The sequence below is a fragment of the Lagenorhynchus albirostris genome, chromosome 1 (assembly GCF_949774975.1).
Source record: "Lagenorhynchus albirostris chromosome 1, mLagAlb1.1, whole genome shotgun sequence".
Classification (NCBI taxonomy): domain Eukaryota; kingdom Metazoa; phylum Chordata; class Mammalia; order Artiodactyla; family Delphinidae; genus Lagenorhynchus; species Lagenorhynchus albirostris.
In genome coordinates this window covers 176,362,794-176,383,579 of record NC_083095.1, presented here as the reverse complement: position 1 = coordinate 176,383,579, position 20,786 = coordinate 176,362,794, and the positions used below count along the sequence as shown (strand labels likewise).

General features: G+C 36.8%; 1 protein-coding gene across 1 annotated transcript in view; it reads left to right on the top strand.

Moving 5' to 3' along the window:
* Nucleotides 1–20,786, top strand: part of CCDC7 (coiled-coil domain containing 7) — a 291,607-nt gene that overhangs the window by 48,211 nt on the left and 222,610 nt on the right. Inside the window, exons 9-11 of the mRNA XM_060161178.1 lie at nucleotides 6,366–6,441; nucleotides 15,853–15,883; nucleotides 17,051–17,140. Coding sequence (XP_060017161.1) covers nucleotides 6,366–6,441; nucleotides 15,853–15,883; nucleotides 17,051–17,140 — 197 coding nt within the window. The remainder of the gene's footprint in view (nucleotides 1–6,365; nucleotides 6,442–15,852; nucleotides 15,884–17,050; nucleotides 17,141–20,786) is intronic.

Below are 20,786 nucleotides of genomic sequence, written 5' to 3'. Positions count from 1 at the left end.
TTTTTTCCTAGTTTCCGAAGGCAGAAGCTTAGATTATTGATTTAAGATCTTCCTTCTGTTGTGATGTATTCATTAAATGCTATAAATTTCCCTTTTACTGCATTTCACAAAATTTGATGTTACATTTTCATTTTAATTTAGTTCAAAATATATTTTAGTTTCTCTGAGACTTCTTTGTCATATGCGCTATTTAGTAGTATGTTACCTAATCTCCAAAATATTTTCATGTTGTCTTTCTGGTACTGATTTTTTTTTTCCTGGGACCTAACTATATATTGTCTGCAACTTTAAATATAAAGTTAATAATAAATAATAATAAAGATAATGGTAACATTTACCAAAAGAAAGCAGGAGTACCTATATTAATTTGAACAGAGCAGACTTTGGAGCAAAAAAAATTTATTAAGAATAAATAGGGGTGTTTAATGCTAAATGAGTCAGTTCTGCAACAAGACACAGTAGTCTTCAATGTGTATGTGCCTAACAACAGAGTGTCAAAATAAGTGAGGCAAAAACTGATCGACTGCAAGGAGATATATATGAACCCACTATTATAACTGGAGACTTCAACACCATTCTATCAGAAGTAGACAGATGCAGCAGGCAGAAAATTGGTAAGGACTTAGTGAACTCAACAACACCATCATTCAGCTGGATAAAATAGACCTCTATAGACTACTTCATGCAACAAGAACAGAATATACATTATTCTCAAGCTCACATGGTACATACACCAAAATAGATCATATTCCAGGCTATAAAATACACCTTAACAAATTAAAAAATAGAAATCATATAATGTCTGCCTTCAGACCCCAAAACAATTAAATTAAAAATCAGTACCAGAATGGGAATTCCCGGATGGTCCAGTGGGTAGGACTGCATGCTTTCACTGCTGAGGCCACAGGTTCAATCCCTGGTCAGGGAACTAAGATCCCTCAGGCTGTGTGGTGTGGCCAGAAAAAAAAAGTCTGACAACAGTAAGTGTTGACAAGGATATGTAACTGTGAGTGAGTATACATCGGCACAATCACTTTGAAAAATAGCTTTTCTTTATCTAATTAAGTTGTGGATGTGCATACCTTTAAACTCTTTTTCTTTTTAACAGCTTTACTGAGATATTATTCACATACAACATTGTACAAGTTTAAGGTGTTTATCATAACAATTTGATACACATATATATTGTGAAGTGCTTACCAAAATAAGGTTTTTTACATACCCTTTATCTAACATAATTACCATTTTGTTGTTGGCATTGTTATGGAGAGAATATTAAAGCTCTGCTCCCATAGCAGCTTTCAAGTATACAATACAGTATTAACTGTAGTCACCATGCTGTGACCTTAGGTCCCTGGAACTTAATCATCTTATAACTGAAAGTACTCTTTGACCAATATTTCCCAATTTTCTCCACCCCACAGCTACTGGCAATCACCATTATGCTCTCTGTTTCTGTCATTTCAGTGTTTTTAGAGTCTACATATAAGGAAATTATACAGTATTTGTCTTTCTCTGTCTGACTTATTTAACTAAGCATAATTCCCTCAAGGTCCATCCATGTTGTTGCAAATGGCAAGACTTCCTCTTTAATGGCTGAATAATATTCCACCGTGTGTGTGTGTATGTGTGTGTGTGTGTGTGTGTGTGTGTGTGTGTGTGTGTGTGTGTGTGTGTGTGTGTATTTATCCATTCACTTGTCTGTGGACATTTGGGTTGTTTCCATGTCTTTGCTATTATAAATAATGCTGCAGTCAGAGTTCCTTGGTGGTCCAGTGGTTAGGACTCATGGCCTGGGTTCAATCCCTGGTTGAGAAACTAGGATCCCACAAGCCATGCAGTGTGGCCAAAAAAATGCTGCAATGGACACAGGAGAGCAGATGTTGCTTTGAGATAGTGATTTCATCTTCTTTGGATACATACCCAGAAGTGAGATTGCTGGATCATATAGTAGTTTTATTTTTAATTTTTCAAGGAACCTCCATACTGTTTTCCATAGTGGCAGTACCAGTTCACATCCCCACCAGTGGTGCATCAGGGTTCCCCCTTCTCCACATCCTCATCACCATTTGTTATCTCTTGTCTGTTAGATAGTAGCCGTTCTAACAGGTATGAGGTGATATCTCATTGGGTTTTCATTTGCATTTCTCTGATGATCTGTGTAGCTGAGTACCTTTTCACGTACCTGTTGGCTATTTGTATCCTTTCTTTGGAAAAATGTCTATTCAAGTTCTCTGCTCATTTTTTAATCAGATTATTATTTTTTTGCTATGGAGTTTTATGAGTTCTTTATGTAGTTTGGATATTAACCCCTTATCAGATATATGGTTTGCAGATATTTTCTCCCATTCGGAAGGCTGCCTTGTCAATTTGTTGATAGTTTCCTTTTCTGTGCAGAAGCTTTTTAGTATGAAGTAGTTTCACTTTTTAAAATATATATATATTTCATTCTATTCTTCAGCTTGAAAAGTTGTTTGATTCTTTTTTATGTTTTCTGTCTCTTCGTTGAACTTCTCAGTTGTTCTTGTATTATTTTCCTAATATCATTAAATTGTTTTTTTGTGATCTCCTAGCTCTCTGAGCATATTCAGAACAATTATTTTGAATTCTTTGTTGGGCGCTTCCTGTATCTTCATTTCTTTGGGACCAGTTACTGGAGGCTTAATGTATTCCTTTGTTGGAGTCATGTCTCCCGGATTTGTTGTGATCCCTGTGTCCTTGCGTAGGCACCTGCACATTTGAAGAAGCAGTCATCTCTTCCTGACTCTATGGAGTGACTTCAGTAAGGAAGGATTTCCAACCACAGGTGGGGGAGTGCCCAAGTACGCCATCACCCCACATGTAGTGCTGTGGGTGCCAGGTGTGGGGACATGTGGTGGGATTGGCTGGGGGGATTGTGACGCACTTGCTCAGGCCATTGTAGTCCATAGCACTGACAACCGTGTGGTCCTTGGTATGTGTCTTGGGGGTCTTCAGAGGCTTCACAGGCTGTTGGGGTCCTCAGCATTGTCTGCAGGTACAGCAGCAAGGAACCAGGGCAGGCAGTGGGAGTGGCCAGAGCTGGTGGTATGCACACGCTCAGTTGTGAGGGCCAGCCGCAAGTGCCTGTGTAGCGGCAGTGGCCAGGTGCAAACACACACATTGTGGCGGGGGCCAGGACAGGCAGCAAGGGCTGGAGTCAACTATGGGCACACGGGCAGCTCAGGAGTCCTGGTAGTCCGTGTGCACCACTGTGGCTTTTGGGTCTCACTACAGGCATACAGCAGTGGAGGCTGGTGATAGGCCACGGGTGTGCAGGTGCACAGTTGGAGGGGCTAGCTGCAAGTGACTACAGTGGTGCAGGTCGGTGACAGAAGACAGGGCCTGATCTGGGCCCACAAGCAGCTATGGGGATCTGGCTGTTGGTGTGCTCTCCTGTGGCTGCACAGTCTCCTGATGGGTATGCATAGGGCAGTGGTGATTGGTGACGAGCTGGGCTGGGAGCATGCAGGTGTACAGCTGGAGCGGCTTAGCCCTGTGTAAGCACGTGATGATCTACATGAGCCACAGAGGTTTAGGCTGGTGTCTCACACTCACTCAGCCACGGAGGCTTGGGCTGGCTGCTGGCATGGTTCCTGGGCTGCAGTGATGGTGGTGGTTGGGGCAGGGGAGTAGGGAGGGACTCAGGCAGCTGGCAGCAGCTGTGGGGTGAAAGCTGGTGTGTTCTGCGGGGGTCTGCAGTGGCTGTGCTGGCCATTGGTTTCTTCAGCCGTAAAAGCTGCTGGGCTCCTCAGTGGAGCAGCTCACTGGGAACTGTTGATTGTTAATCTGTTAAACTGTCAACTGTTGATCTTTGTTGGGGGACAGAGGCTAGGGTCTCCTACTCTGCTGTCTTAGTGATGTCATGTCCTTAAACTCTTGGACTGTTTTCATACCAGTTTTGTTTGTAATAGTCCCCAAATTGGAGATCTCAAATATCTGTGACGAGTAGAATGGATAAATAAGTTGTGGTCTATTCATACATTGGAAAAGCATATCATAATGAATATGTTTGAAATCTAGCTGCTGATAACATTCATCTTACAAACATATTATTGACTGAATGAAGTCCTAAATATGTAGAGTATTTTCATTTATGATAAGTTAAAAGCCAGGAAAACTTAACTCTGTTCATTAAGGATACTAACAAGGGTAGAAAAGATACAAAGATGAGAAAAAAAGGATAGTAGGCACCTGTAGGGTGAGGGGAAGGGTTATGAATGGGGTGGGCCACATAGAGAGCTTCTAGGATATTGGCAATCCCAGGTGCCTAATTGTTGACCTTGAGTGGTGGTTGTGTGGATGTTTGCTTTGTAATTATTCATTAAACTATAAATATATTTTTATTTATGTTTTGGTATGTATAATATAGCTCATGATTATAAAATACAAATGAATATTAAGAGAATTTATTTATATTGGGACTTTTAAAGAATGAAGCAAAGCCTAGAAACTATAGAACAAAAAAATCAATAGATTTGGTTAAGTATAAAAATTCTGTACATTAGAAAATATCAGTAAGTATATAATTAATAGTAGACTGTTAACTGTATTACACACTATATGCTAGTATTAATTGGCCCCTACAAATGAGTAGTAAAAAGGCAGACAACTCAGGAGAAAAATGGATAAACATATGAACAGGCATGTTACGGAAGAAGAAATAAAAATGTCCAAAATATATGAAATGATGCTTGACCTAACTAGTATCAGGGAAATGCAAATTAATGCATGAATGTATAAGAGACTTAATGGCCATATAGTATTCCATTTTATGGTTATGCCATAATTTATTTACTGTTCTTCTGTTGATGTTCATATAGATGATTTCTATATTTCTATTTCCATAAACAGTACTACTGTTAACATATTTGTAAGAGTAAAAACATAGTAACAACGTGCATTTTTAGGACTGGCTGAATGAATTACAGTACATTCATAGCAATGGAGTGCTGTGTAGCTTTTAGAAAGAATAAGATAATTTCATATAAAATGCTTAGAAACATTTTCCTTGATATTTAAAATGATAAAACAAGATAAAAACACTATATGTACATTTTATCCCATTTTTATAATCATTCTATATAACATGCATTCTAGGTGCTGACTGTCTCATATATTTTCCCAAGAGGAAAAACCTGTCCATTGATAAATAATATGCATGCATTAGTAATATTTTTTACTTACTAATAAAATACTGAAGCTTTATTATAATAGAGAAAAGAGGTCCTCCTCCCTCCACAATACACAGCAAACAACTGGATCTCCCTTTACCATTTTGGCTTCTTCAGAAAGAAGCCACTTTGTTAACCAGAGGCACTCTGCTCAGGAAAGGGCCTTAACTAGAACAGTTCAATAAGACATGGGTTCTCTGATCTCTTTTCTTCTGTTTTAAAGTTATTCATAATGAGAACTTGAGGAAGAAGCAGTTGGACCCAAGCTGTTGCATTTGGCAATGGAAGTGTAATGTTCCCATCTATACATTCTATGTTACTGAGTTGTAATTCCTAAACTAGTAGAATCGTAGAGATGAGCCTGTTTTAGGGGCCTGCATAACAAATTGCCATAGACTGAGTGCATTAAACGACAGAAATTTATTTCTCACAGTTCTGGAGGCTGAGAAGTTCAAATCAGGGTTCTAGCATAGTCACGTTCTGGTGAGAGCCTTCTTCCTGTATTGCAGATGGCTGTCTTCTTGCTGTGTCCTCAAATAATGGAGAGAGAGCAGGGAGAGAGCAAGCGAGCTCTCTTGTGTCTTATGTGGCTCCATTCTCATGATGGGGGTCTCAAAGACCCCCATCTCTAAATATCATCATATTGGAGATTAGGGTTTTAACATACGAATTAGGGGGAACACAAATATTCCGTCCATAGCAGGGCCTTTTCTCCCTCCTGCGAACTGTAATTTCAAATTGTGACAAGAATAATAGTTAATGTTCTTTGTAGCCCTTTACTGTATACAAGGCATAATTTAAAATTATGTCCTATACTATTATCAGATTAATTTTAAAATATTGTTTATTGTGCCATATTACTTTCTATGCAAGCATTTTTAATTACTCTCTCTTGCCTGTAAGCAATTCTGAATTTGATTCTTTCTTCTAAAGCTGACTTCTCCCAGTATACTCTTTGACTATTTAGGGAGTACTGACCCTCCCAAAGCAAGGCCTCTGGTTTACTTGGTTTCTTGATATACTTGATTTATTTGGTCCCCTTTATATATGTTGCACATTTCTGTTGCCTCCTCTTTATCTAGTTCTCACATATAGCAGTGAGTTGTATCAGCATACAGGTATAACTTCTGCCATTTATAATACCTTTAAATGTTTGTTTTTTTTTTTAAACAGTAGAAACTTCTACAATGACTAATCGATTGAATACCATGTTGAAAATATTTGAAAATCAGGCAAATAAATTAAAGAGGTAAGCTTTTAAAATAACTCCTTTTCATCATTATAAATAAAGTGCATATTTATTTCAGATAAATTGGAAACATAGAAAAGAAAAGAAAACCACTAATAAAAAATTTAGTGTTGTTAATTTTTATGATATATATAATTTTAAAAGTTAAAATTATAATCATAAAGAATGTGAAATTGTATAACCACAACAGAAAATAGTATGTTAGTTCCTCAAAAAATATGATCCATTTTTTGGATCATGGAATGGAAATCCAGCAATTCCATTCCTGGGTATATACCCCCCAAAACTGAAATCAGGGTCTTGAAGAGATATTTGTACAGCCATGTTGACTGTAGCATTATTCATAGTAGCAAAGAGGTAGAAGCAGCCCAAGTGTCCAATGATGGATGAATGGATAAAGAAAATGTGTTATATACATACAATGGAATAGTATTCAGTCTTAAAAAGGAAAGAAATTCTGACATATGGTACAACATGGATGCATCTTGAGGATATTAATGCTGATTAATTATAAGCCAGTCATAAAAAGACAAAATTGTATGATTTCACTTATATGAGGCATTTAGAGTGGTCAAATTCATAGAGACAGAAAGTAGAATGGTAGTTGCCAGGGTCTGGGAAGAATCAGGAATGTGGAGTTATTTTTAATGTGTATAGAGTTTCCGTTTTACAAGATGAAAAGAGTTCTGGAGATTGATTGTACAACAATATGAATATAATTATCACTACTGAACGGAACACTTAAAAACAGTTAATATGGTAAATTTTATGTGTATTTTACAGTTTTAAAACAGTAAAAAATATGATAATCATACAAAATGTAGTTTGCATATAGATGTTTCACTTATAGTTCTTTGTAAACTCATAAAATTCTTTTTAAAATAAATGTTTTAAATTAAAGTAAAACATATTCAGACAAGCTCACATCACAGCATTTTCAAAGAACTTTTTTTAGATTAGCATTGAAAAATTGAGAAAGTTTACATGATCAGATTTTTTAATTATCAAGTCCAAGGATCAAGATTTAATAGAAGAATATAACATAAAATGTAAAGAAAAGGATATCCTGGGCAGCTGTTGAAAATGGAACTAAAGAACTTAACGGCTTACATAAATTGGTGGTCAGGTACTTGGTATGTAATCAAGTTAGGCCTTATTTTACTTTTTCCCTCTTCTATCTCATTAGAGTCCTCCCTATCAGAAGGGTAGGGTAAAAACTTCCACAAATTTGTCAGATGAAAGCTTTTAGCATGTTCTAGGGGCATTCTTAAAGTAGGAGGCTGATTTCCATGAATATTCTTTCTATTGGAACAGGGTATTAAAGCAGTCATATGTATTACTATTATTTATTCTAGCTCCTCATATTAGGCTATGGGTACTAGTTATAACTGGTTTTAAAATTCCTGGGCGTAAAAGAAAGCAGTGGGAAGGATTAGCTGAATGGATTACTATAAAGGTGAGGATTCTCAACTTGAATTGTCTTATACACAGAATAAGCTTTGTATAATTGTCTGGTCAGAATATGCTCAGTACATTGCTTGCTTGTCGAGAAGCATCTTGAAAGTCATTGTGGATGACCTGCAGTTCTTACAGGTGGCTATATTAGTTTCACAATTGTTATATTGAAAAGCATGTCGTGTAGAATAAAATCACAAAGGAACTTTTTTCAGACTCCTTATATTCATTTATATTTGCTTACTGGGGCTAGTTTTCCCTCTGCTCCTAGAAAAGACTAGGGCAGTACCATGAGTGTTCTGATCACTCTTAGGTAATTAATTTAAATATAATTATAAGCACTGTCCTGAATTGGAAATTAAAATCCCCTGTCAGATATTAGTCAATATTTTCATTTTCATTCAAAGTTAGGATTCTCTCCCCTTTCCCTAGAGCCTACCAGGGGATGTGGTTGGCTTTTCTCTTTTCTTACCTCCTTTCTCACTAACTATTTGTATTTTCTATTCTCCATGTTTTTGGGAAGAAAGGTAAGGTATAAAAGAAAGGTCTTATTTGACTGTCACTGCCTTCCTTCTGCATAAATTCAAATAACATAAACCAGTTTTCTGAGTATTCTCCTTAAGGTGCCTCTCTCTAATAATGGCCATCATATCCACCTTTCCCTTAAGTATTTGAGTAGGTCTCAAGGCACCAGACAGCTCTCTGTAAAGAATATTTAGAAGTACTCTTTCTAAATCTTCTTTCCTGACCCTTTTATTATCCATGTAGGTGAAAGGTTTTAGCACTCTCCCTTCCTTGGCTGCCTACTGTTTTCTTCAGTGGTAATGGTCACCTACCTCATTTCTTCCTCTTTTTTTTTTTTTAATAAATTTATTTATTTATTTTTGGCTGCATTGGGTCTTTGTTGCTGTGCGCGGGCTTTCTCTAATTGCAGTGAGCGGCAGCTACTCTTCTTTGCAGTGCACAGGCTTCTCATTGCGGTGGCTTCTCTTGTTGTGGAGCACGGGCTCTAGGCACGTGGGCTTCAGTAGTTGTGGCACGTGGGCTCAGCAGTTGTGGCTCGTGGGCTCTAGAGCGCAGGCTCAGTAGTTGTGGTGCACGGGGTTAGTTGCTCTGTGGCATGTGGGATCTTCCCGGACCAGGGCTCAAACCCGTGTTTGAGCATTGGCAAGCGGATTCTTAACCACTGCACCACCAGGGAAGTCCCTCTTTTTTTTCTTTCTTCTTAGTTTTTTTTTTTTTTTTGCATTTTTTTCCACATCTTTATTGGAATATAATATTCCTCATGATACAAGCAGTGGGCTTAGAGTCTTAGTTGATGCCTCCATTTAACAGCCTGTTACAGTTATATCCTTTAACAGGCTGTGGCAAAAGTCTTAGTGCAGTTTTAAGAATTAATAATTTGGAGACTATAATGATACAACTGTTCAAAAGACACCATTTCGAAATTTGATTATGTACATTTCTTTTGTACTTATTTAAAAATTTTTGAATAGTAAATTTTTTTTGGTTAAATTCTGTTTGGGTCAGCATTTTCCATATTCAGTCAGAGAGACTGAAAAAAATTAATTTATTTAAAATTCACAAAACTAAATGTGTTAAAGAATGGAAATAATTAAACTTTCAAATGTTTATTTTTGGGGTAAGTTTGTAGCATTTATACTTCTGAAGTCATTGAAGCTTAAAACTACACTAACATTTTAAGAGTATCTTGTGTTTATTGAACTTCTGTCATGTGGCTGAGTGCTTGGGACAAAATCCCAACTCAAATTGGTCTGAGCAAAAGATGAATTTTATTAAGAAGACAACAGCAATATGGCTCAATTTCAGAAACAAGTATAAACCAGAACTTGAACACTATCAAGACACTTTTTCCCCCTCTGTACAAGAGCTTCATTTTCTCCTATTGCAGATCTCTTTCTTCCTTCTATTTTCTTTTTTAACTTTTTGCCTATGGGTGGGAGGCCCTGATTGCTGACAATTCCTAAATCTAATCTTTCAGTTTTAGTTACTCTGAGGGATAATATTTGAATTTCCCAAGTCTAAAAGTCCTTGGTGAGAAAATTGTCAGTGCAGCCAGAGGCAGGTGCCTATTTCTGGACCAGTCAGCTCTAATCGAAGGCTTATGGTCATGTAAGCTTTCTTAGGAATTATACTAATTCAGAGGGGTGGGGTCAGGGGGTTCCCAGAAAAAGGAGTGGGGTCTACCTATGAGGTGCTTAGTGGTAAGCAGATGTGGTGGGATGAAAACCATAATATAGGATAACATTTAGAAAAAAGGATTGTATTTCGTTATTATGGATGAATTATACAGTAACAAGTTAGGGCAATCATGCTAGTCCTTGGGGAAAGCTGATATACCTTTTTTTCAGGATCTGGTCAATGCATTGTCTAGCCGTTTGGTCTGTGGATAGTGGGAAATGGACAAGTAATCATAGACTCAGAGAACCTTGAAAAGTTCTTTCTTCAATTATGGGCCATATTGGGATTACAAGTAGAGATTGGATTGCAGGGTATTTTTTCCAAGGCATAGTACCTCTTTGGTGAAGAGAGTGTTTACATCTGGTGACTAATCTTGGGAATGAAGTTGTCAACATCGGTGACAATATTGCCCATCACCAGAATCATGTGTAGTCCTGAGGGGACAGCAGGCCTATTAAGAAATCTATCATGATGTGTTTTCTAAAGAGGCGGAAGAGTCAGAAGGAAGGATAATAAGCTGTCTTGCCTTTCAAACTGTCTTTAGCCCAGGTACATGTATCACAGGTAGGTATGTTATGTCAAAGGTGGAATTATCATAATTCCAAGGTGGCAAATTCAAAGTCTTGAATGAATTTCAGTGACCAGTTAGGGCACTGGCAAGGCAAAAGGCATCCATTTGGTTAGAAGATAATGACAGAGTCTTCACTCCATGCAAAAAATTAAATTTAATGTTTATTACAGACATAAATGTCAAAAAACAGAATCATAAGTATAGGGAAGGCATTTGACTATTGAAATTAAAAGTATCTTCAGAAATGAATCAAAGTTAAAAGATAAGCAGTGGATGGGAGAAAATATGTGTGCATATAGAAGAAAAGAGTGATAATAAGAATATATAATTCCACAAAAAGGCAAACAACCTTCAAATAATAGGCAAAGTACATATATATATATATATATAGATAGATAGATAGATAGATAGATATTTAAGGAAGAGACAAAAAATGGCCAATAAACATTTTAGGAGATGCTCAATCTGATATGTAATCAGGGAAATAGAAAGCAAAGCAGCAACAATACATTTTTTCCCCCATCAGTTTAACAAAAAGTAGAAGTTTTCTAATATCAAGTCTTGACAGAGATGTAGTGTAATAAATACTCTTAAATTGCTAGTACCATAGAAATTGCCCACTTTCAAGAACAATTTAGCATAGTTTATTTAACAATAGCAACAAAACGGTTGCCTTATTCTTTTAATCTACCCTAGAGAAAGGACTATTCTCAAGGAGGCATATGTAAAAAGAAATTTATCATATCACTGTGATAATAGCAAAAATCTAGAAAGAATTACATTTTTTGTTAGTAGGAGTATGGCTCAATCATCTGTGGTAAAAGGATTGTAAGGGAATTCTATGAGCAACTGTATGACCACAAATTAGACAACTTACATGACATGGACAAATTTCTAGAAAGACAGACTATACTGATTCAAGAACTGGAAAATCTGAGTATAACTGAAACAAGTAAAAAGATTCAATTACTAATTAAAATATTTCCCAACAAGAAATTCTCAGATGGCTTCACTGATGAATTCTATCAGATATTTAAAGAAGAATTAATATCACTGTTTTACAAACTCTTTCAAAAAGTAGAAGAGGAGTTAATACTTCTCAGCTCATGCTATGAGTCTAGTATTACTCTGATACCAAAGTCAGACCACAGTGTCACAAGAAAACTGCAGACCAATATATTATGAATATGAACACAAAAATACTCAACAAAATGCTAGCAAATCGAATCCAATAACATATAAAAAAGGTTATATACCACAAGCAGGTGGGGTTTATCCCAGGAATGCAAAGTTGGTTCAAAATGCAAATATTGTGCTTCTCTGGTGGCACAGTGGTTAAGAATCAGCCTGCCAACACAGGAGACACGGGTTTGAGCCCTGGTCCGGGAAGATCCCACATGCCGTGGAGCAGCTAAGCCCACGCACCACAACTACTGAGCCTGTGCTCTAGAGCCCATGAGCCACAAATACTGAAGCCCGCGCGCCTGCACTCTGCAACAAGAGAAGCCACTGCAGTGAGAAGCTTGTGCACCACAATGAAGAGTAGCCCCCACTCACTGCAACTAGAGAAGGTCCGCACGCAGCAACGAAGACCCAGCGCAGCCAAAAATAAATAAATTTATAAAAAAATAAATAAAATGCAGATATCAATAAATGTAATACATGATATTGATTGAATAAAGGAGAAAAAATCACGTGATTAGCTTACTAGACAAAGTAAAAGCATTTGACAAAATCCAGTAGCCTTTTATGATAAAAAATACTCCACAAACTAGGCATAGAAGGGAACTTTCTTAATCTGATAAAGACTATCTACAAATACCTATAACTAACATCATAATATATTCTCTCTAATATATTAAAGAAAAAACTTAATGGTGAAAAAACTTAATATATTCTCTCTAAGATCAGGGACAAAATAGGACATTCTTACCACTTCTGTCGACCATTGTAGTAGAGGTTCTATCTAGGGCATTTAGAGAAGAAAAGGAAATGAAAACTACCTCTTTTTGCAGATGTCATGACCTTATCTATTGACAATTCTAAGGGATCTATTAGAACTATTAGAAGTAAATTAATTTAACAAGGTTGCAATATACAAGATTCATAAATAAAAATCAATTATATTTTAATACACTAGTTGTTATGGGTTGAATTGTGCCCCCCCCCCACCAAATACATGTTGAAGCTCTAACTTCTAGTACCTCAGAATGAACTTAATTGGCTATAGGGTCATTGTAGATGTAATTAGTTAAGATCAGGTCATAGTGGAGGGGGATGGGCCCTTAATCCAATATGACTGGTATCCTTATAATAATATTGTAGAAGGCAAATACACACAGAGGGAAGACAGTCATGGAGGCAGAGATTGGAGTTATGCTGGGAGTACTAGAAGTTGGAAGAGGCAAAGAAGGATTCTCCCCTAGAGGTTTCAGAGGGAGCATGGCTGTACCAACACCTTAGTTTTAGATTTATAGTCTCCAGAACTGTGAGCGAATAAATTCTTGTTGTTTTAAGTCACCAGTCACGCAGATTGTGACACTTTGTCATAGCATAGGAAAGTAATACACTAGCAAGGAACATTCCAAAAATGAAATAAAACAATTCCATTTACAAAAGCACCAAAGAGAATGAGAATAAATTTAACAAAAGAAGTGCTAGACTTGTGCACCGAAAACTACAAAACACTGAAAGTACTTTAAAGAATACTCAAACAGGTAGGCATCCCATTTTCATGGACTGTTAGACTTAACTAATCTTAAAACGGCAATATTTCCCAAATTGATCTACAGATTTAATGCAATCTCTATCAAGGTCCCAACTTTGTTTTTGCATGAATTGGCAAGTTGCTTTTAAAATTCATGTGGAAATACAAGGAACCCAGAATAGTCAAAGAAATCTTAAGAAGAACAATGTTGGAGGACTCATACTTTAGTGATTTTAAAACTAAATACACCTGTAGTAATTAAGACAATGTCGTACTGGCATGAGGATAGACCTATGTAGATCAATGGAATAGAATGAATGGAAATGATGTCCAGAAATAAACCATTACATTTATTTATAGTTAACTGATTATCAACATGGAGGCCAGGATAATTCAGTGAGGAAAGAATAGTTTTTTTAATAACTGTGCTCGGAGAACTGGATATCCATATGCAAAAGAATTAAGTTGGATCCTTTCTTTGTGCCATGCACTAAAATTAACTCAAAATTACCAAAGACCTAAATTTAAGAGCTAAAACTATAAACCTCTTAAAGAAACACAGGAGTAAATATTTTTGACTTAGAGTTAGTCAATGGTTTCTTTCTTTTTAAAATTTTTTTGGCCATACTGCATTGCACATGGGATCTTAGTTCCCCAACTAGGGATGGAACCCAGGACCCCTGCATTGGAAGCGCAGACTCTTAACCACTGGACCACCAGGAAAGTCCCAGTCAATGGTTTCTTAAATAAGATATCAAAAGCACAACCAACAACAGAAAAAAAAGATAGATAAACTCAACATAAAAATTAAAAACTTGTGCTGCAGTTTCTTAATACAATTAAGAATGTGAGAAGACAACTCATAGAATGTGAAAACTATTCATAAATCATGTATCTGATATGGGACTTGCACCCAGAATATACATAAGAACTCTTACACCTCAGTAATAAAAAGGATAAATAACCATGTTTAACAATGGGCAAATAATCCGAATAGACGTTTTGCCACACAAGATATACAGATGGTCAATAAGCACATGAAAAGATACTCAACATCATTAGTCATTAGGGAATCAAAACTACAATGATATACCACTTCACAACCACTAGGATGGCTATAATAAAAATGACAGACAATAACAATTGTTGGAAAGGATGTAGAGAAATTGGTACCCTCATACATTGCTGGTACATCATGTAAGTGGTACATCTGCTATGGAACACAGTTTGTCAGTTGCTCAAAATGTTAAATATTTAGTTAACATATGACCCAGAAATTCTTTTCCTATGTTTATACCTAAGAGAAATGAAAACATAGGTCCACACAAAAACTTGTACATGTATGTTCATAGTAGCATTATTCATAATAGCCCAAAAGTGGAAACAACCCAAATGTCCATAAACTGATGAATGAATAAATAAAATGAGCATATTCATACAATGTAATATTATTTGGCAATAAAAAGGAACAAAGTACTGATACATGATACAAACACTATGCTAGTTGTGAGAAAACAGTCTCAAAAGACCACATACTGTGCAATTCTGTTTGTATGAAATATTCAGAATAGGCAGATCTGTGGAGACAGAAAATAGACTGATGGCTGCCAGGGCTTAGGCAGTTCTGGGAGAAATGGAGAGTGAGTGCTAATGGCTACAGCATTTCTTTCCGGGGTAATTAAAATGTGCTAAAATTAGATAGGGGTAATAGTTACTCAACTTAGTGAATATATTAAAAGCCATTGAATTGTATATTTTAAATGAATGAATTTTATTATATGTTAATCATATATTAAGCTTTAAAAAATTCTGATTATAATGAATAAAAACTCAGTCAAAAAAATATAGTTTATCCATACTATGGAACAGTTGTCAGCAAACTGCAGTCCATGAGTCAAATCTAGCCTGCAGCTTATTTTTGTAAATAAAGTTTTGTTAGAACGTAGCCATACCCATTCATTTACCCATCATCTGTAGCTGCTTTTGCAGAGTTGGGTAGTAGTGACAGAGATCACCTGGCCTGTAAAGTCTAAAATAGTTACCATCTGACTCTGTACAGAAGAAGTTTGCCAAACCCTGCTATGGAATAAGAAGTTGTATTTAAAGGGAGTGAGAGAAATCTATGTTTACCGATATAAATACATCTCAGAAATTGTGTTAAGTGGAAAAGTTGAGAACATCATATACAATATCATTTATGTGAAAAAGAAAACAAAACAGACATCCAGCCCACTAACAAAAAGTATAGAATTGAAAGGGTACGTGAAGTGTTATATAAATCCATGGAACAAGTTCTGGGAAGAGACACAGCAAGCTAACAGTATCTCTAGGAAAAGCATTGAATTTTTGGAATGCTAGTCAAAGTTTACTCTAACCTTATTTATATTAAGGTTTTTACAAAGAAAATATATAAGCATATTACATAAAAATATAAATTTAAAATTATAATACATTATATTTTTGGTTTGTTTTTCAGAGCTATGAGTGAGCAAGTTTTGTTAGAGGCTGTAAGTATAGTGCTTTCAGTTTGAAATTGCACTTTGTCCTTGATGTTGTTAATACAGTCTAGAAATTGTCAGGATATGTCAAGAGAGTCAGTTTATTCAAGGGATTTTTATGCATATGTGAGCTGGAAAGCTTTGTCTATTCTTTTGATTTTATTAGATTTAATTGTCACTCAGAAACACTTCATTTCTAAAATACTGAACTATAACATCCCACAGTCTTTTTCTTTTTTTAACATCTTTATTGGAGTATAATTGCTTTACAGTGGTGTGTTAGTTTCTGCTTTATAACAAAGTGAATCAGCTATATGTATACATATATCCCCATATCCCCTCTCTCTTGCGTCTCCCTCCCACCCTCCCTATCCCACCCCTCTAGGTGGTCACAAAGCACCGAGCTGATTTCCCTCAGCTATGCTAGCTATGCTTCCCACTAGCTATCTGTTTTACATTTGGTAGTGTATATATGTCCATGCCACTCTCTCGTTTTGTCCCTGCTTACCCTTCCCCCTCCCCGTGTCCTCAAGTCCATTCTCTATGTTTACATCTTTATTCCTGTCCCGCCCCTAGGTTCTTCAGAAGCATTTTTTTCTTTTTTTTTTTAGATACCATATATATGTGTTAGCATACGGTATTTGTTTTTCTCTTTCTGACTTACTTCACTCTGTATGAGACTCTAGGTCCATCCACCTCACTACAAGTAACTCAATTTTGTTTCTTTTTATGGCTGAGTAGTATTCCATTCCCACAGTCTTTTTTTTTTTTGCGGTATGCGGGCCTCTCAACGCCGTGGCCTCTCCCGTTGTGGAGCACAGGCTCCGGACGCGCAGGCCCAGCGGCCATGGCCCACGGACCCAGCTGCTCCGCGGCATGCGGGATCCTCCCGGACCGGGGCATGAACCCACCTCCCCTGTATCGGCAGGTGGACTCCCAACCACTGCGCCACCAGGGAAGCCCCTCCCACAGTCTTTTGAAATTCCACTATCACTGATAGTTCCTTTGCCTCTTTCAACACCAATTATAACTTCACTATGCAGATTAATACCAATGGTTCATTATTTTTATGAGTTAATGAAGACTTTCTTACTTTAATAATTAAGTGCCCAAATAACCTCTCTATATTGATATGTTTGCTTTTCATTATTAATGAAGTTATAATATTTCTTTTAGAAAAACACACAGATTCAAAGTGACCTCCAAGTGTTGTCAGAGGAGAAACTGATGCTGGAAAATGAACTACAAAAGTTGAAGAGTACAGAGGTTAGTTAATTTTAGTGTCTGAAAATGGCATACATACCAATATTACTAATTGGTAGCAGCTGTGCTTTAAAAAAATAAGATAATGCTATATTCTAAATTACCATATATTTTAAAAAATTTATTTATTTTATATTTATTTTTGGCTGCATTGGGTCTTTGTTACTGCACGCAGGCTTTCTCTAGTTCCAGCGAGTGGGGACTATTAGTTGTGGTGTGCAGGCTTCTCATTGTGGTGGCTTCTCTTGTTGCAGAGCACGGGCTCTAGGTATGTGGGCTTCAATAGTTGTGGCACGCAGGCTCAGTAGTTGTGGCTTGTAGGCTCTAGAGCGCAGGCTCAGTAGTTGTGGCACACGGGCTTAGTTGCTCTGTGGCATGTGGGATCTTCCCGGACCAGGGCTCGAATCCATGTCCCCTGCATTGGCAGGCAGATTCTTAACCACTGTGCCACCAGGGAAGTCCTAAATTACCATATTAGCTATCAAAACTGAAAGGATGCTATGAAAAGCAGACATAAAATTGAAACATTCTGAAAGGTATGTCTAAGCCAAATATTTAACTTTATTAAAATATCAATAAATTAGGTTTACAAATATATTTTAAATGCATTTTATTGTATTCTTTGCAACTGTGTAATGTGTGTGTCCCAGTTCACTCTTACTACATAGAGTGAATAGAAATACCAAGGATAGAATTTGTTTCCTTTTTTTCCCCTCCTCCTCTGCCATTTTTATATAGCTTATAAATTTCAAACTATACACAATGAAGTCAAATGGTGGATTAGAAGCAAATTTTTAACTATGTAAAAATATAAGATGTATGTTTTGACACAAAATTAACATAGAATGAAGAAAAATACTCTTGAATCTACTAATGTTGGTAACTTGGTATTTCCTCCTTAGTAGAGGAGGAAGCAGAAGTAGTACCAGATTTGCTACTTAATCAGTTAGAGAAGCAGTGATCCTACATAAGTGTCAAATGTAAGACCAGGGCTGTCACATAAGTTGAATTAGGAATAGCTTCATCTAGGTATAGGTCCCAGTGGGAATAAAAATAAAAAAAATTAAAATAAAGCAGTAAATTGTCATAGTAAATGATTGAATAGTCTGGCCAAGTGTAAGGATTCAACACTTAATCATGCACTGTTAGATCCACATTCAAAATCTTTGGAGCTTTGTACATGACTTGAAAATGTTGCAGCAGTTTCTGGTTTTACTTTCTTATACTGTTTCTTTAGATTTTGTATGTGAAAACCTAAAGAAGTATGGAAGTGTGAATGAGAAATGTGGAAGGAGCATTACTGCATATACAGTAGCAATATTATATCCACACAAAGGTGGTGACCAAGAGATCTGAGAGATAGCCTGTTTTCAGAGAAGGGGATGGTAGGAAGAGAATAATGGCTAACAGAATTATGTTAAAGTCAGGATTTCTAATAACAACTATATCAATTTTCTTCCAGAGTGAGCTTTCTTTACTAACTGATATTATCTCTTAATAATTTTATTTTCATAGGCAACCAACTTTAGTAATCAAGAACCATGTCTGCCAGATGTTAATGTGTGTCAGTTAAGGGTTTTATTTTACTTTTTGTAAGCAGGAGAAACTGACACTATTTAAAGCAAGAAATGTATTGGATGGCTAGTAGGGTAACTCAAAGAATTGAGGGAAAATTGAACAACATGTTTGGTGAGAGATAGAACCAGGACAACTCTTAGAGTTAAAATAACAGAAATTCATGGATAGCCACTACTTCCGTCCTTTCAGGGAAATTTTAGAGAGGGAGTTTATGACTGTTTTCTTCCCATCCCTTTGGATACTGGTTCTGGAATTACTAAGCTCTACTACTTCGCTTCTACAATGTCAATTTTTAGATGATTGTATCTTACTGGTCTTGCTTGGGGTCAGATGTCACCAAGACAGTTTGAGATGAGGGAGTTGAAGAACACTTCTAAATCTGGTGCTGTTTCTTAACAGAATGGAAAAAGGACACTGGGCACAAATAGCTGGTGTCCACTGTACTTGGTAATGTTTCCCTAATTAATATCTTAGCCATTTACTTATTTCAGGAGTCAGAAAAGTTTAATGTAAAGGCCAAGTATTTTAGGTTTTGTAGAGCATAGGGTCTATGTTGCAACTACTCAAGTCTGCTGCTGTGATATGAAAATAGCCACAGAAGATACATAACTGAATGACCATGGCTGTGTTACAATAAAATATTATTTACAAAACAGGCAGCGGGGCAGATTTGGCCTATACTTTGCTGACTCCTTATTTTTTCTTTTTTGAATTTTACTTTATTTTTTTAAATACAGCAGGTTCTTATTAGTTATTTTATGCATATTAGTCTATATATGTCAATCCCAATCTCCCAGTTCATCCCACCACCACCACCACCACCCCACCCCCCCGCTTTCCGCCCTTGGTGTCCATACGTTTGTTCTCTACATCTGTGTCTCTATTTCTGCCTTGCAAACAGGTTCATCTGTACCATTCTTCTAGATTCCACATACATGCATTAATATACGATATTTGTTTTTCCCTTTTTGACTTACTTCACTCTGTCTGACAGTCTCTAGGTCCATCCACCTCACTACAAATGACCCAATTTCGTTCCTTTTTATGGCTGAGTAATATTCCATTGTATATATGTACCATATCTTCTATATCCATTCATCTGTCAGTGGGCATTTAGGTTGCTTCCATGACCTGGCTATTGTAAATAGTGTTGCAATGAACACTGGGGTGTAAGTGTGGTTTTTTTGGGGTATTTTTGTTTTTTTTTTAACATCTTTATTGGAGTATAATTGCTTTACAATGGTATGTTAGCTTCAGCTTCACAACAAAATGAATCAGTTATATACATACATATATTCCCATATCTCTTCCCACTTGCGTCTCCCTCCCTCCCACCCTCCCTATCCCACCCCTCCAGGCGGTCACAAAGCACCGAGCTGATCTCCCTGTGCTATGCGGCTGCTTCCCACTAGCTATCTACCTTACGTTTGGTAGTGTATATATGTCCATGCCTCTTTATCGCTTTGTCACCGTTTACCCTTCCCCCTCCCCATAGCCTCAAGTCCATTCTCTAGTAAGTCTGTGTCTTTATTCCTGTTTCACCCCTAGGTTTTTCATGACATTTTTTTTTTTAAATTCCATATATATGTGTTAGCATACGGTATTTGTCTCTCTCTTTCTGACTTACTTCACTCTGTATGACAGACTCTAGGTCTATCCACCTCATTACAAATAGCTCAATTTCGTCTCTTTTTATGGCTGAGTAATATTCCATTGTATATATGTGCCACATCTTCTTTATCCATTCATCCGATGATGGACACTTAGGTTGTTTCCATCTCCGGGCTATTGTAAATAGAGCTGCAATGAACATTTTGGTACATGACTCTTTTTGAATTATGGTTTTCTCAGGGTATATGCCCAGTAGTGGGATTGCTGGGTCATATGGTAGTTCTATTTGTAGCTTTTTAAGGAACCTCCATACTGTTCTCCACAGTGGCTGTATCAATTTACATTCCCACCAACAGTGTAAGAGGGTTCCCTTTTCTCCACACCCTCTCCAGCATTTATTGTTTCTAGATTTTTTGATGATGGCCATTCTGACTGGTGTGAGATGATATCTCATTGTAGT